We start from the raw sequence: 18,331 nt of genomic DNA, 5'->3' as shown, positions 1-18,331 counted from the left end.
GTAAAAAGACATAAAAACCTTTGATACGCTGTATTTGTGCCACGGCCAAATTAGTACTAATTTAGTTCTTTGAATATTTACATATTTTGTATATTAACTGCATTTATTTAAGATCTGAGGTCGAAAATACAGTTTTTTTTCATTTCCGTGAGTACTTTAGTGAAACTGACACCACATTCTCTCACACAAGCAAACAAGTCACAGTAAAGGGGTTACAACTCTAAGTTGGCAGACAAAGGTCAGCGCATGTTCTACTCAAAAGAAGTTAAAAACCCACAATTTTTTATATGACTCTACAAAATGTTAATCTGTCATGGCATGACATATTAATTATCGTCATATGAAAAAAAACGAAAAGGAAATTTCAGTTTCTTTAATTTGTTTTGAGTAGTATACATCACAAGGCCATTTTGTCTTGTTTTACTGATAGACCTTGCCTAAATTTTGCAAAGTGAAAAAAGGAAAAGCATTGAATACAAACATAATTTTTTATTGACATATTAACTTCTATTTCAACAGGTTATTATAGGAGATAACATCAAATCACCTCCGCAACATTTTGTCTTCCTTTTTTCTGCATATTGATGAAGATAATAATGAAACAAGAAACAAAAATGTTTACTTATCATCAATTAAGAAACCAGACATGTTTGGCACACTGAACCTACAGTGGGATGGGAATAAAACTGACTATTAATGCATACCCCTGGAGGTTCTAATTGCAGATGCAGTCAAACTCGGATGCGTTGCATCCCCAGTTCCAGCAAACACTTGTCATATTTATCACCATGGTAACCCAGATCTGTCTGTTGCATCAAACTCAATTTATTGTCATAAGGGTTAAAAATAAGCTAAAACGTACCATGAAAATTCAACTAAAATTTTACGTAGAGAGAGACTGTTATCCACACAACTAATTAAGGTCAGCTGACAGTAAGGAAGACTTCTGTTGAAAATCTAAAAGATGTAACTGAGGCATGATATTTCCTCGAATTCCCAATTTCAGTCATAAGAGATAAGAGTAAAAACTAATTTTTGTTAGCACGTTGCACAAGTCTGAATTTGAATGAGAATAATGTCAAACACAATACGACGTGACATACACAATTAAAGTCTGCAACGAAGTAATAGCAACATCTCCCATCAGCGAAACAGTGGTGACCTGAGACAGTCACAAAGTAAAAATGTCAAGTTCGCTGTGTCAAACCTTGGATAAGAGTAACTATTTCTCTGGAGTTCAAGACAACGCTGTACGACAGTAGTAGGTCGTATAGGCCAGAACACATCTGCCATGAGAAAAATATACGTTATAAAATAATTGACAGTAATTTCCATGATTCAAGTTTATTATATGCATCAATTTCCAACTTCCTTTGTTTTTGTGGCTTAATGCGTTCAATTGTTTGTATCACAAACCCTGAGTATTACAGATTACGCCGATTATGTTTCTAGGTTTGTCAGCGCCATACCCGTGCTCATTGGTTACACCAAGGTGGTTAACATCCGAGACCTGAATCACTTTGGGCTTTCCTCCCACAATAAGCCGACACACTGTGACAACTCAAATACTGTTCCAAGCGGCGTTAAACCCAACACGTATTAATTGCAGAGAGGGAAATTTACTTAAAATATCAATAGTAAATTCATTCATTTTCAACATTGTGAAAATAATTTTTTGTAATCCTAATCAATGAAAACAGGAGATTTCATATTTGCTGATACAATTCCATTTCATGGTGAATGAGATCGATAAAATTCATGATCATTGAAAACAGGTGAGTTCATGATTGCTGTAACCAGTTGATTTCATATTTGCTGAAACAATGCATGATTAATGAAATTTACAAAAGTCATGATCACAGAAACCTGTTGCCTTGATGGTTTGGTTTCAGTTTCCAATGATGAATCAATCATGAAATAGGAGATAATTTTTACAATTCAAAAGGAAAAATTGAGTGATTAAAAGCATAAAAAGTCTGGTGACAAAGCCGCAGTTGCCAATATGTCCCTTGTATATGGTTTGCCTTACCATTTGAAACATCCTCCATATCTCCAGAGCTTGCATTTCGGTAAACTTACACCCATGGATCCATTCCCGTGTTTTTTGCAATCACAAATTACCTGCCCTTGATTTTCATTAACATCCTACCGACCAATCAAACGTCAAGATGTGGATAAAGGTAATGGGTAAGGAAGGTAACTTGTATTGCCTAGAAACCAAAGTCACCGACAGTTTTAAAGGACATGAAGACATATTTTTTTAAAGGTTTTCTTTTGCTGATCGGTCAGTTAAATTTCTTGCAAAATGTGTCGACTGGGTGATATTATTTACACTGCTGACCCAGAGAAAGAGGACTCTTTCCCATTCATGAACCATTATTATTTCGTTCACAGATTCTCAGAATTTTAACCAATTCCAAACATCAGTGAACCCAGTCTTCTTCTTTATGACCAGTGAAATATGTTCAGTGGCACTATCTGTTGACTCAGTCCAATTCATGAACAGTGAACCCAGTCCAGTTCATGAACAGTGAACCCAGTCCAGTTCATGAACAGTGAATCCAGTCCAGTTCATGAATAGTGAACCCAGTCCAGTTCATGAACAGTGAACCCAGTCCAGTCCATGAACAGTGAACCCAGTCCGGTTCATGAACAGTGAACCCAGTCCAGTTCATGAACAGTGAATCCAGTCCAGTTCATGAACAGTGAACCCAGTCCAGTTCATGAACAGTGAACCCAGTCCGGTTCATGAACAGTGAATCCAGTCCGGTTCATGAACAGTGAACCCAGTCCGGTTCATGAACAGGGAACCCAGTCCAGTTCATGAACAGTGAACTCAGTCCGGTTCATGAACAGTGAATCCAGTCCGGTTCATGAACAGTGAACCCAGTCCGGTTCATGAACAGTGAACCCAGTCCAGTTCATGAACAGTGAATCCAGTCCAGTTCATGAACAGTGAACCCAGTCCAGTCCATGAACAGTGAACCCAGTCCAGTTCATGAACAGTGAACCCAGTCCAGTTCATGAACAGTGAATCCAGTCCAGTTCATGAACAGTGAACCCAGTACGGTTCATGAACAGTGAACCCAGTCCAGTCCATGAACAGTGAATCCAGTCCAGTCCATGAACAGTGAATCCAGTCCAGTCCATGAACAGTGAACCCAGTCCGGTTCATGAACAGTGAACCCAGTCCGGTTCATGAACAGTGAACCCAGTCCAGTCCATGAACAGTGAACCCAGTCCGGTTCATGAACAGTGAACCCAGTCCGGTTCATGAACAGTGAACCCAGTCCGGTTCATGAACAGGGAACCCAGTCCGGTTCATGAACAGGGAACCCAGTCCAGTTCATGAACGGTGAACCCAGTACGGTTCATGAACGGTGAACCCAGTCCGGTTCATGAACAGGGAACCCAGTCCGATTCATGAACAGTGAACCCAGTCCGATTCATGAACAGTGAACCCAGTCCGTTTCATGAACAGTGAACCCAGTACAGTTCATGAACAGTGAACCCAGTCCGGTTCATGAACAGGGAACCCAGTCCGGTTCATGAACAGTGAACCCAGTCCGGTTCATGAACGGTGAACCCAGTCCGGTTCATGAACAGGGAACCCAGTCCATGAACAGTGAACCCAGTCCGATTCATGAACAGTGAACCCAGTCCGATTCATGAACAGTGAACCCAGTCCATGAACAGTGAACCCAGTCCGGTTCATGAACAGTGAACCCAGTCAGGTTCATGAACAGTGAACCCAGTCAAGTTAGTTCATGATAAGTGGTACCGGTGTTAGTCTCTGCAGTGCAAAAATGTCAATGAATACTTCCAACACAGGCATGCAAAATAATTGTCATTAGTTCCGTCACTTGACACAAAACATTTACGCTTCGCACACAACAAGCTGAGCACTTTACATGAAGACATGTCAATATAACTCACTATCACACTTCATAACATGTTCACTTCAATAACAAATGGATATAAAACAAGACCCCAAAGTATGCACCATGTTACCTAGCAACAGTTGCCCTGGATACAACAGCATCTCTTTAGAAGAGATAATACTAAAATAAATACATACGCCACAGGACATAACACTATTCTGTCTCTTTGGGACAAAAACAGCAACAACAAATTGTCCTGGAATGCAGTTACGATGTAGAGTGGGTGACCTGCACCGCAGGAGTGGTCGTCGTGGCAACGCTAGGCATGGAAACCATGACAACTGGCTTGACAACAGGGGTTCCAATCATTTGCCCCGACTGAAGAATATGTGGCTGAAGAAGAGGGATTTGCTTCAGGATCGCCTGCTGCGATAGAACGTTATTGAGTTGATTTGACGCCAAGTTTGCGACAGGCATCCCAGGGGACATGACGGTCATGTTGTTGAGGCCCATGTGTGCTAGCGACATGATGTGTGGCATGCTGGTTACTTGCGTCTGGGAGGACGTCAGGATCGTTCCCGCGGGGATGCTCCCAACAGTGGATAATACTTGTCCTGTGGTCTTGGGTAACGCTCCAGCGATTAACGGATTAAATGTCAGCTGTCCGGGCACCAAGTGTGCAGGGGACGTCGCAAAGATGGGTTTGATTGTTGGGACTGTTGTTACTGTGGAAACGGTGGGTGGGGCCAAAGTCGTTATGACGGAAGGTAAAGGGTTTTTAACTGAATTCAAATGATTCAGGATGGCTGATGATGATCCCGCAGCGTTCGAGATCCCGCTGCTGCCAAGGGCAGTTGCGGCCACCAACAGCGGATGTCCGAGAGCCTTGGAAATATTTGGGATGTTGACTGTGGCCGTCATCAGTTTCCCCGACCCTGTATGACCTCCAGGATTTACAGAGGTCGTAGACGGGGCAAGGTTACTAATTGCAAATGGCTGCCGTAAGGATGTAACTGGCTGCTTCATATTCATCTGAGAAGCTGCACGGGCAGCTGCAACAGAGAAAACAAACATCTCATTAAGAATGTGACATTATTGATAATTGAGTAAATCATATTCAACAATGTTATTAACAACAACACAGTCAAATTGCTAGTAAAAGGCTAAAAAAAATTATCTTGGTTCTCAATCACTGGCCGTATCACATAGTTCACCACACGTTCCTTTTTTATTTCCATTATTAAAAAAAACTAAAAGTACTTAAATATTCCAACAGTAGTCAAATACTGTATTACAGTTTTTACTCATCCAGGAATCCATTTATGTTGGGAGGCCCTTTCCCAAGTTGATTGTACACAACTTTTTATTTGGTTACATACCAGTTTGAACAACAACAACAACAAAAAGACGCTGCCCGGTCACACTTTCTTTTCAAAAACCATTGCCCGAGAACCAATTCTTTTATTTTATTAAGCCTAAAAGAAATTCAAAAGTGGCTTTCATATTTATACTGCATCAGCAACATTTCAGTTATATCATGACATATTATATCTGGAAACAAATTAGTCTGAGCCCTTCAAACCAGTGGTCGATAGTATAAGCACCGACCCCCAACAGATGATAATGAAGGCACAAAACCGGGACACATATTCATTGCTGCCAACTTTCTCAAATTACAATGAGTATTTTGTTACAATCTTCTGGTCAGGACACCAAAGCTTGGCGATGTAAATCATCTACAGTACAATACAGCCATGTGATTCCGAAACTCAATGGATAATTTTAGTGGTAGGTTTCTATTTCGATTACAGCAACTTCCGACAATGCAAGTAAAGCGTCTCAATTGAGCAGATGAAACGCTATAAATAGCCTTCATGCCAGTCGATAAACAAGACGTGGTCATAGCCGACAGATTAACACTAAATAGTTACCTTCTCTTTTCTGATGTCCATAAAAATTTAGTCCTTGTCATTTTTTTCGGTAGATGGGTATATGATTCGTATGAAATAAGAAATCATATTTCGTATTTTAGTTGCAAATTTGTAACACATACGAAAATGACAGTTGGCAGCTATGTACAGTGTACCCACCAAATCTTCCATTTGTCAAGCACAGGGTACTGGGGGCCTACTCTGCCCTGGGAGAAACGATGTTCACTCACCTTGAGACGCTGCAAGAGCTTGTTTCTGTAATGCTTGGCGTTGTGTCAGAGTGTCATGGAGAATCTGGGTGACAGGGGGTCTCACCATGGGGGGTCGGGGGGCTACAGGAGGGGGCACTGCGGCCGGGGCGGCAGTTGTTACTGGTGACGAATGGTGCCCAGCAGAACTTGCTTTACCCGACGGCATATTTTTATACATTCCTAGCGGCAGGGACTTCACGGCAGAGTTCATCATTGCTGTTAAAATAGACAGAAGTCATACAAAGTTAAATATGTGTGAAAACATAAAACAATATCAGTAAAATCAGATCTTAGTTCTCGCTATCGCTAAGCAAAGATCTGAGGACATCCCATTAAGAGTCACGTCAGAACGACCTTTCATTCAACCACTCAGAGCGTGATCATGAAAGTGACTGTCAGAATGTGTTTTCTACTTATGTAACCATGAAATATTTAACACAGGGTATTCCAAACGACAGATACGGGTTTTATGCTTATGTCCATACAAAATCTAGGCCATCTACAAGCCATACCAGAATGTTCTTCTTATAAGTTTTAATTTTTTTAATCAAGAATACGTCAAAATATGTTTCGAAGCGTAGTCGCCAGTTTGAAACTAGTGTCGTAAAGCTCGAGAAGGCTGCCTTCTGATTGGCTAATGTCGATTTCTTGTCAGTCATTTCATTGGTCGGTCAATATTCATGAAAGGTCGTTCTGATGTGACCCGTAATGGGATGTCCTCAGATCTTTATTTAGCGGTAGCAAAAACTAAGATCTGATTTTAATGGGATTGACATGAAACAACATTTTATGAAATTATACCAAAATCATTTTCATGTTTAGTTTGAAATGAAGGTAGGAGTTCTATACACCATCATGTGGCCTTAACACATACATATCTGGTTTACTGACCTGCTTCACATATGACATGGTTAGATACAGAATTTGATTCAAAACCATCCAGAAATCCGCAGTATTAGCCAATTTGACTCTAATATTGTTCAATCTGGCTTCCTATCAGATTTCATCCCAGTTAAATGTTAATGTCTTCAAATGAAACTTTACGGTGGCTCAGTTGTTTTCAGGCACCAATTCACTATGCAGAGTTATATCCCTTACCCGAGCCAGGATCTGCTGATGGTTGGAATCATGTTTCGAGATCACTGGTCACCATACCCTTACTCGTGAGTTTCACCAAGTGACATTCGTATCTGGCTGACATCACATTTTTTTTTATCCTTCCACGTTAAACCTCCACGCCAAGATGTAACTGCGTTACTGTTCGAAGCAATGTAATCTAAGTCCGCCGCAATTATATTTCTAGGCTTGTCAGCACCATACCCATGCTCGTGTGTTTCACCAAAGTGGTAAACGTCTGAGGCCTGCATCACTTCGGGCTTTCCTCCCACATTAAGATGACACGCCATGACATAACTTAAATACTGTTAAAAGCCACGTAAACCCATAAAACTTTCACACAAAGCAGTCAACATCTCTCGCTCACTCAAATTAAATTGAGTGAGTGAGTATGGTTTTACTCTGCTTTTAGCAATATTCCAGCAATATCAGGGCGGGGACACCTGAAATGGGATTCACACATTGTACCCATGTCGGGAAAACCAACCCGGGTCTTCAGCGTGACGAGCGAATGCTTTAACCACCAGTTATATCAATATTTCCTCAAGTTATTTTCTGAAAACCAGATAAATTAACAAGCAGCAGGACATCCATCTGCCCCTGTTCAGGTGCAGTTGTACTCATTGTTCATACAGTGTGGTTAACACGGAGTACCCACCTTCCATGTTGTGGGTAAAACCTGCGAGTTGGTCTTCCCTGGCCGTCACCAATCAGGTACTATCCAAACTCGGTAGCCATTGTGGTCAGACAATCACCACTTAGTCGCCTCGTAAAGAATCAGTCATTATATAATTAATGTTGCTGATCTTGTCACTGAGCAATTCCATACCAGCTTTTGGTGCGATACGCTGCAGCGTCGGAGATTCGTCCTCCTCCTCCCCATCATCCTCAGCATCGCTCACGATGGGACTGCGACCCTCTAAAAAAAAACATGGCGTCAGACATAAGCAGTAGTACAGATAAGCGAGTGTGAGAATATGTGGGAAAAAAAAAAACTTAACCCACCTGTTTATAAAATGGACTTGTCCGACATGGCTGAGGTCGGATTCTATTCCGAGGGTCATCATTATCAAAATTATAGTAACTATTTTAAAAGCTTGTACATTATATCAACATTCTTAAAGATGCGGTACATAATCTAGTTATCTCATATAAGAAATAAACAACTTGTGGTCATTGCTTATTGTACAATAAAACATTGCAGGGAAAATAAACCACTCAGGGCTGGCCCCTTGTGGTTTATTCTCCCTGCAGAGAACTCCCACTCATCTTATTTCACCGGTGGCAGTGGACAGAGCAATACTCACCGCTGGCAGTGGATAAGAGCAATACTCACCGGTGGCAGTGGATAAGAGCAATACTCACCGGTGGCAGTGGATAAGGGCAATACTCACCGCTGGCAGTGGATAAGAGCAATACTCACCGGTGGCAGTGGATAAGAGCAATACTCACCGGTGGCAGTGGATAAGAGCAATACTCACCGGTGGCAGTGGATAAGGGCATTACTCACCGGTGGCATTGGATAAGAGCAATACTCACCAGTGGCAGTGGATAAGGGCAATACTCACCGGTGGCAGTGGATAAGGGCAATACTTACCGGTGGCAGTGGATAAGGGAAATACTCACCGGTGGCAGTGGATAAGGGCAATACTCACCGGTGGCAGTGGATAAGGGCAATACTCACCGGTGGCAGTGGAGGTAGAGTTTGTCTCCTGTTCCTGACTGTGCATCCATTGCACCAGGTCCACCTCGATGTTCATCTCTGCCAGCTCCATCTTGAGTGTAGCAATGCGGTCGCGGAGACGAGACTTCTCCTGCGCCAGGCGCTGTAGTTCCATCTCATACTCCTTCTCCTTTCTCTTCAGGTTCTGAAAACAATGTGACAGTGTGATTACAGTTAGTCACCTCTCTGCAACAAATTGACAACTGAGGAACATAAATTACTAGTTCCATCTTGTATGAAGGGAGGGGTCTTGTGCCAACTACTTTCAGTCTGAACGCCTTTCTGTCTCTTCAACATCATCTTAAGTACATTTTCCACGCAACACAGACTTTTTACAGTGGTCTTACTTATCAAAAACAAGAAAACAGCATTAACCCTATCACCCGCAAAGGGGCACATTAGAATCTTTTTTGTTAAAATTGAAGTGAATACAAACTAATAAATAGAGTCCCATTAAGCCTTGAAAAGAGAACGGCACTTGTGCCACTTTGTCATTAAATGATTAAATTGAAATTAATATACACAAAGGCCCCTTTTCTGGAAAAAATCACTGTCTAGATACGTATCTCTTACTAGATAACCTAAGTTCGGTAGTTTCTGAGAAAACCTGTCCCCATTTCATGCAGTCTGCACTAAGTTGAAAAGCACAAAACAAGGGCCATAACTCAGTAAAATGATAACTGACAGGTCCAATTTTCGAACTCAGTCTTGACAAGTGTCTCCTAGATAAGCATAACATTTCAATTATGACACTTCAGCAGTTTCTGAGAAAACCTGTCCCCATTTCACACAGTATCATTCAGTTGAAAAGGATGGAGCAAGGGACATAACTCTGAAAAAAAATGAATTTACAACACCAATTTTCAAACTCATTTGAGATCATGCCCAGAAACAGCAGTGTGTAAAATTCCTTTCTCGGACTTAAACAGTTTCTGAGTAAATTTGTCCCCTTTGAGAACCAGACGGACTGACAGTCCGTTCCTATATCCCCTGTCCGACTTCGCAGAAGGGAATGATAAAGTTTACTTGGCCCAGACTTCAAGATAATGGCTGAAGCAAGAAACTAAAAAAGCACTTTGCTGACTGATGTAAGGGAGGTAACCTCAAAACTGAGAAATGTTCAGATCTTAAGAAAGAGGCTGACGTCATGAATTAGAAATTGAGAATTTTACGGTCACCATTATCACAAAAAATAAAATAGGAAACCATGACATTATTTGTTAAAATCAACAACTTTCATGTATATGTTTTTTACGATTTGGATCACAAAGAGACAACAGTATTATAAATGTTAAAACTGACACAGCACTTTTACTCTCCTTATTTCTTTTCTTGCTTTGGTTTTTCAACAGCAAAGCAATTGTGGAGTCATCCCACAGATGATATCCGTACCTTGTCAGCTTGAAAATAACATTGAATGAAATCTTGAATAAAAATTAAGATGATAGATTTCAAATGCAACAGATTGTCGAGATATACAATAAACATTTTTACAACCAGATAGTATAATAACAGGAGCAACTTGCGTCTTTTTGTTTTGTTTGTTTGTTGTTTAATGCCGCACTTACCAATATTCCAGCTATATGACCGCGATCTGTAAATGATCGAGTCTTGACCAGACAATCCAGCGATTAATATCATGAGCATCTATCTATGCAATCAGGATACGATGACATGCATCAACCAAGTCAGCGAGCCTGACCACCTGATCCCGTTAGTCGCGACAAGCATAATCGCCTTTTACAGCAAGCATGGGTTGCTGAAGACCTTTTCAAACCTGGATCTTCACAGGCAGAGTACTTCAGTATTGTGTACTTCAGCATGGATTTATTGACATGCTGTTGCTGGTGATGTGTGCTCGCAGTGATGACTTTTCGTTTGGAAAATTCATCTAACTCACTGTATGTGTATTATGCACACCCCCCTCTACAGGCTTGATTATTTAAAGGCTGCCAAGATAGAGCTGGAATATAGCTGGCAACAACATTCATTCAATCACTCTCTAGTACAATGCCATGGTGTTCTGCACTACATGTGTCAGTCAAGGGTGGCTTTGACAATATTTAAAGGGAAACAACACTCCAACCATCTGTCGTCTAGCCGGCGCCGTTTTTGTTAGCCCGCAACAAACTGGACCTTGCACCACCTCGTTGACAGTGAAGGGGATTTCCCTTAATCTTTAAATTTGATTGGATGATGCTTACGATAACCTTTCACCTTGCAAAATGCTTCAGTATGTATAAATGTGTATGTACATTATGTAGTTTAATGCACAGATAATATGTGTACATATAATTGCAACAATGAAGTTAAGTTTATATACTCAAAACAGCAACGACCCTTGTTTTTCAGGCAATTTTCATACAATACAACAATTACTACTCCCTTTTTGTCATTCATGTTTCATGGTATAACCCTACACCTGTGTATTTGTCGTCATTCACTTGATGCTCAGTTATTGTGAGGTGAGGTGAAATTGGGTTTAACGCCGCATCCAAGGTTATTGCACTTATATAGCGACGTGCATGTACGTGTGTGTGTTTGTGTGGCTGCTTGTACTAGTCCGGACTGATGCCGATTTATAGTGCTAGCTCACTGAGATACCATTCCGCAGTTTAACATGAACACCCCACTCAGACACAGTAAACTGACTCCGAGCCGACCAGTCCTTGTTGTAGCCCCTTAATGCCGAGCGCCAGACAGGGTAACAACAAGTACCATCTTTTAACGTCTTTTGGTATGACGCGGCTGGGGATCGAACCCCAGACCTTCCGCTCTCCGGGTGGACGCTCTACCACTAGACCACGGAGGCGGTCTTGCTCAGTTATTGACTTTATTAGAGATAACTAGAGGTAGTACCTCTCAGATTACGTGACAAAATAACTCAATAACGTTAAACCTGCCTCTGAGGGTGTCAAGGACATATAGCAATCACCTGGTTGGCATTTGGCATTTCTCATGTCGAGGGTAATCATTCAATCCAAGATTGGGTTATAAATCCAAGGCTTATGTGGTGAATGTATTACCATCTTCCCAAGGTAAGAGAGTTAACTGACTTTAAAAGTCTGTTTCCACAAGGCTGGAATTCCTGGGCCACCAGTGGCCAATCAAGACGATCTGATTGATTGTGATAAAACAGGTCTTATATCACGAAGTGCGTCAAATCCCGTGAGCACCTTGATTAATAACATGAAAAGATTTGAAAAATATCTGTTGACAATGAGTTGGCGGTGCATATGTTTTGCAAAATGTTGATAAAAGGATTAACCAATAATATGTTGATTGATTAATTACTGTGGATTTTTCAAAATTGTTAAGAAATGTTTGTTTACTAAAGCAGACAGAATTCACCATATCTGGGAGTGAAGTGCCGATATATGAACAACATGCTTTACTCAAAGGATTAGCCAATAGTATGTTGATTGATTGCTCATTTGTATATACTCAATGGATTTTTTTTAAAGAAACGTGGACACAATGAACATAGTTGTCGCGTGTGCTATCTCAGCTGACCAATGTTTGTTTGTTTGTTGTTTAACGCCGCACTCAGCAATATTCCAGCTACATGACGGCGGCCTGTAAATAATCGAGCCTGGACCAGATACGCCAGTGATTGATAGCATGATCATAGATCCACGCAATTGGGATACGATGACATGCATCAACCAAGTCAGTGAGTCTGACCACCCGTTTCCGTTAGTCGCCTCTTACGACAAGCTTCACGGGTCCTGCTGACCAATGAGAGGCAAATACTGGTTATAATATCCAAAAACACTAAACATATTTTAAACTACTACAATGTTACAAAGACACGTGGCATTGAATAATATTCTTTGTACAGCTTCAGCAAAATGGGATGTCGCCTTTGAGTGAGTGTGAGCGAGTTTGGTTTAACGCCTCTTTTAACAGTATTCCAGTTAAATCACAGCGTGTCAGCTTAATGTGGGAGGAAAGCCCGAAGTGATGCAGGTCTCAGACATTTACCACTCCAGTGAAACCCACGAGCACGGGTATGGTCCTGACAAACCTAGAAAACATAATCGGGGCGAACCGGGATTCGAACCCACAATCATAGGTTTCTGGTGTGCCAAAGGGACTCAACTCTGCACAGCGAATCGAGGCGCCTCAGACGACTGGGCCACCCATGCCCCCCGGTCCTTTATGTGAATTTTGACGGATACATTCCTGGCACAAGGTAACTGCCTTATACTTTCATATAACTTTTGTCGGTTGTAATTATGATATTTGCATAATTTATCTCAAATCTATTGACCAAGTTTGTTATCACTGAAGGTATGCTATGTAGTTTTTTATTGTACACAATATGCTGCTGACGGATAGCTTCACCCTTTCAAGTCGTGTATGCATTAATCAACAACAAAAACACAAGTCAGTTTGGCTGCAGCTCTTAATTGTACACCTTTGTTCTCTATGGCTTCTCATTCTTAGATCCTCTGGTAGGTGTCGCTTCGCACAGCGCAGCGAAAAGATCAAGGAACTTAAGTCAAACAAGTCAAATTTATAGTCCATAATAAGCAATTCTGAAGCCACGAAGAAAAGACTGATCCATATTTCAATACTTTCAACCTTGGAGTGTTGTTTGCCTTTGATAAAATACTAGGGACAGGCACTGGCAAATCAATCTCCCTTTTTTCAATGACTGTGAAAATGGAGCAATGTTTTCCTTCTTTTATGCAGTGATCGTAATTAGACAGTTAAACCTTGTTGGGGGACAGAGCCTGTGCTATATTGACTTGAATCACAGTTAATCATATTTATTCATTCTGCAATGATACCCATGAAGATCCAGGATAGAATTGGTCTTCAGCAACCCATGCTTGCCATAAAAGGTGACTATGCTTGTCGTAAGAGGCGACTAACGGGATCGGGTGGTCAGGCTTGCTGACTTGGTTGATGCATGTCATCATATCCCAATTGCGTAAATCGATGCTTATAATGCCAATCACTCGATTGTCTGGCCCAGACTTGATTATTTACTGACCGCCATCATATAACTGGAATATTGCAGAGTGTGGCGTTAAACAACAAACAAACAAACATTCCGCATTGAACATGATGAACTAACTATCTTTAGTCAGAAACACACTGCCATGTTGCTTATTTGTTTGTAAACATGAACTGGAGAATAAAATATCAATAATTATTATCTCTTAACACCAGTGGTGACATACAGATTCATTACTGATTCACATCTTATCACAACAGGGCTACTTGAAATAGATCTATCCTCGATAAGGACTGTCAAAGTCGATTGCGAAATTAGGTTATGACTCGACATTGTGGGAGCACTTTAATTGTGCAAAACCAATATCCCATAATTTCGTTTGAATATGTTTTGACTGCAAAAGTAACCTTCAACAAAACACATTCCAAAATAGCTTATCCCTAACATCACAGTTTGCATAAATGATCACATCTGAAGGTATTTAGTACAGCGGTAAAGGTTTGTTTGACACTGACCTAGCGACCACGACAATGTCACATGGCTGTGTTTACTCCACTCAACCAATCAAAAGCTACCATGTGCAGCTGCCTGCTGCCAGAAACATTCCAAATATAGGCAGCCTCATTATTATTCACAACCATCAGATGATGGCCCTTAGCCCCACCTCCACAGCTTAAGCCACGCCTTCTCTTACGGAGGATTATGGGAGATTCTATTTATAACATAGACATACGTTGGCCAACAACAAACCAAACATTCGGGTTATGAATGGGTCTTGGTCCTGTCAGATATTTTATCCAGATTGGAACAGTCTTCATAGCAAATTGAATTTTAATCCAATTTTATTCTTACATCATCAATGCCTAGTATTGGTTTCACTGCTACATATTCATCAAGTCTGTTTACAAAATACACGTTTCCGGGAAAAACTCCGACACCACGTGACGTTTCATGTTTCATTACGTTTTCATTTATGCCAATCATTTCTAATAACGATGATATTCATATTTATCGCAAAGGTATTAAACAGTTTGTTAATAAAAATACTAGATGAACATTATGCTTGATAGAAAACTTCTATCAAATACAATTCTACAAAATCATACTTGAATATTTCTACATGCACATTTACCAACGGAGAAACAGCTGGATGACTGTATAAAATTGTTATCATATGAAAGAGTACATAATGCATTGTGTCAAACTTGGCCATAACTCATATCACCTACTATACGTGTTCAGAATTATATTTTCTTACGTCATATATAATAGACCCGTGAAGATTCCGGGATAGAATAGGTCTTCAGCAACCCATGCTTGCCGTAAAAGGTGACTATGCTTGTCGTATAAAAGGCGACTAACGGGATCGGGCGGTCAGACTCGCTGACTTGGTTGATGCATGTCATCGATCCCAATTGCGCGGATCGATGTTCATGATATTTATCACTGAATTGTCTGGTCCAGACTCGATTATTTACAGACCGCCGTCATATAGCTGGAAAATTGCTGAGTGCGGCGTTAAACAACCAACCAACCAACCAATCATATATAATATTCATCTGAAAACAACACACATTTAAATTTAACTGCTGTCATGCAGCAACCAGGACTAATCTTCGTGTAATATAATAAGATCATTTGACAGTATCAGTAACATGAATATATATGACACGCCATCAAAGATTACCTGTATATATTTCAAAGACCCTCTCAATATGCTCAAGTTCGAAGTCTTTTTGTCTTCCATAAACGGAATTTGTTTTTTCAGCACTTCAAAGCATTCTTTCAAGTGAGCTCGCCTGGAAAGAAAATCGATTTTCAATGTCAAGTCACCATGACGAAAATTGTTTTACTTTCACTGATAAGTCACATTTGTCACAAATAATGACCTTTAAACTGTCACATGAACTCACGTCACAATTATATACAACTTATTATATATAGATCTATAGCATGTATACGTATGACCCGTCAAGTCAATATTGACATAATTCCGCATAAACAAACATCACACATTACATGTTAACAAATGATGGAGAGAAATTTTATTATTATACACATCTTATAGAGTGTAATGTAGTCTAAGTATATATTAGGAAATGGTCGTTAACGTTTGCAAGTCGTTCAGCACTAAAACACGCAGTTTATATACCAGCCACGCGGATGTGTCTCGCGATGAGTCTAAAAATAGTAACAAGCATGTCGTCGTGAACCTTCGAGGGCTGGGTAACGCAAAAATGAACATGTCTCACCGATTTTTCTCCAACTTGTTATGGACTTCGCGCGTTCCGGCTCTGAAAACGAAAGATCACACATACATTTCGTGCACTACGTGGCAGAACGAAACGCGAGACAGTGTTTTGATTGTGATCCAAACACAAAATGTCGGCCATTTTCAGTGAGAACACCACCTACCCTCCGTAGCGGCGCTTGTCACGGAAATCGTCCCCAGCCCCCCCTTGGCCATGGCTGCTGTCAAGGGACGAGTCTCCGTTGTCATCAATTGACGATGTCTTAGCGTAATGATGAAAATCTTGAGAGGATTCCTCACCTAGTAGAAAGTTAAAATCGAGTCGAGTCTTGACAAGGCCGAGTTCTCATCAATATGCAAATATTTACACTCTTTAGGGATTACTTCAAACATCATCTAAAGCCCTATGCAGATTATTTACTATGTTCCACTCATCTCATCACTAAACCTGGTCTAAATATACAAATATTGCAAACATATCTCTGAGAGCACATTTCCCAAAATTGCAATGACATTTGCCATGAAGCTGTGCATGCCAACTTGGCCATGTGCATAGACTTACCACGTGCTTTAGGCGGGGTACGCCACTTCTTCGACTCGAGAAATTCTGCGGCTTCTAAAAGGGTTTCCAAACTCATTATTCGTACAGATCCTGGTTACCATGTATCTCATGCGATCGTATGCATTTGTAGATCATAAATTATCTAAGTTAGGCCCGAGGATATAGAAATTTTCTTCTAAAACTAAACAACCAACATAAGATGGCGGTCGGCTTGATCAAAACACACAGGCGCTAGGCGAAATGACATTAGCACGTGGTCAGTGATTGACACCTGTCAAATTTCGACCAATCGGAAGCTTTCAGTTTGACGTCATCTTACACCACGCTGAAAATCACATGCTTTGTTTTGGCTGAGCTTGAGTGTAAACAGACGTGCGTTTGGTGTCCTTTTGGAGTTGTTGTATATATTTGTACTTCGCTTTATTCACATTCAGCCAAATATTATGATTTACTGTTTTCTGACATAAAATTAAAGCCGTCGATTGCAAATTTTATGAATGACATCCAACAATATTAGTTGCCATTATTTTGTGGGCGTTCCCGTAGTGATGACGCTTACATCGCCAGTCACGTGCTTCATGGTCGGGAACTGTCGGGATGTAATGTAATGATATTTTCCTGGTTACGTTCAAACGGATTAACGTTTCCTTGTTTTAGCCACACGTGTTCTCCGAAAAGTACATTGTACCTTTGTTTCTTATTGAGGATGTGTGATCAAACTGTGAGGTATACAAAATAAGTTGTCTTTGCCCCGAAATATTTGTTTCACCAATTATTTTTTAACAGCAAATTGCCGTCGTGTAGCTCCAATCAAAGACGTATATACGCCTTTGCTCCAGTTAAATATAATATGGAGGTGTTTCGCTGCTGCTGAAAGTATTCTCTCGTGATCATAATCCTCCTGACGTTTACCGAACGTAAGCGAGAAACACGTGGGGTGTAAAAAACATACATTTACATACATTTTGCTCTATATTACTGCAAGTAGCAGTTCTTCAAACAAAAACAAATCACCCAAGAAAAGCACGCTAAAATACGACGCTTAAACATAACATCATTGACTATAATAAGCGATTTAAAAGAATCTAAAACGATGACAATGTTTTTAAAAAACCTGAATGATTAAACCTCAGCAGAGGGAGATGCTTTTGGCAAAGCAAAGATGCACAAGACTGTGAAAGGCATTTGGAAGTGATACACATAACGAAGAGAATTTATGAATGTCAATTTCTTTATTATGAGCAAAACATAATTACCCCGGCCTCCCGTTTGCCAAGTCCCCATTGCCATTTACCTATCAGTGATAATCTAGTCCTGGCCTCCAGTTGTCCATAACTATCAGCGCTAATCACTGTAAATTGTTGGCTTCCATTGTCAGTTGCTAATCACCTATCAGTGCTAATCATCTGTTGGCTTCCCTTGTTAAGTTTCCACCTTTTGTCATCTTATTACTTTTGTTGTTCTTACGTGTACATATATATATGCCCTCTGCCTCATATCATTCATTCAACTGATGAAGGAGTAAGCATATACTCTGAAATGTTGTGTTCCTCACAGGAAAGAAGTTGACACCCATAAAGATGCACAAGGTATTAAAAAAACCTATTTCGACGCCCGTCTATTCTCACGAGCTTATAGGTCAGTGCTATT

General features: G+C 40.5%; 1 protein-coding gene across 2 annotated transcripts; it reads right to left on the bottom strand.

Moving 5' to 3' along the window:
* Positions 1–3,705: 3,705 nt before the first annotated feature.
* LOC139455353 (max-binding protein MNT-like) lies at positions 3,706–16,896 on the bottom strand. Of its 2 annotated transcripts, XM_071236910.1 has the most exons (8): positions 16,682–16,896; positions 16,284–16,419; positions 16,121–16,162; positions 15,556–15,667; positions 8,864–9,047; positions 8,009–8,098; positions 6,043–6,279; positions 3,706–4,933 (listed from the first exon to the last, which is right to left on the bottom strand). In XM_071236910.1, exons 1-8 carry the CDS (start codon positions 16,755–16,757, stop codon positions 4,149–4,151), a joined length of 1,662 nt encoding a protein of 553 aa, XP_071093011.1. In that variant the 5' UTR covers positions 16,758–16,896; the 3' UTR covers positions 3,706–4,148. The 2 variants fall into 2 exon arrangements, with proteins under 2 accessions (XP_071093011.1, XP_071093012.1); XM_071236911.1 differs by lacking the exon at positions 16,284–16,419 and having other exon boundaries at positions 16,682–16,725.
* Between the last annotated feature and the right edge of the window lie 1,435 nt (positions 16,897–18,331).

The sequence above is a fragment of the Haliotis cracherodii genome, unplaced genomic scaffold, assembly GCF_022045235.1.
Source record: "Haliotis cracherodii isolate W230 unplaced genomic scaffold, xgHalCrac1.p SCAF_11, whole genome shotgun sequence".
Taxonomy (NCBI): Eukaryota; Metazoa; Mollusca; class Gastropoda; order Lepetellida; family Haliotidae; genus Haliotis; species Haliotis cracherodii.
This window is presented reverse-complemented; position numbering and strand designations above follow the sequence as displayed.

Coding starts and splice junctions, on each gene's coding strand:
- LOC139455353 (XM_071236910.1), bottom strand. CDS start 16,757: ATGAGTTTGGAAACCCTTTTAGAAGCCGCAGAATTTCTCGAGTCGAAG. Junction 15,668..16,120: donor AACAAGTTGGAGAAAAATCG/GTGAGACATGTT, acceptor TTTTCTTTCCAG/GCGAGCTCACTTGAAAGAAT. Junction 8,099..8,863: donor CTCTACCTCCACTGCCACCG/GTGAGTATTGCC, acceptor GTTTTTTTTTAG/AGGGTCGCAGTCCCATCGTG.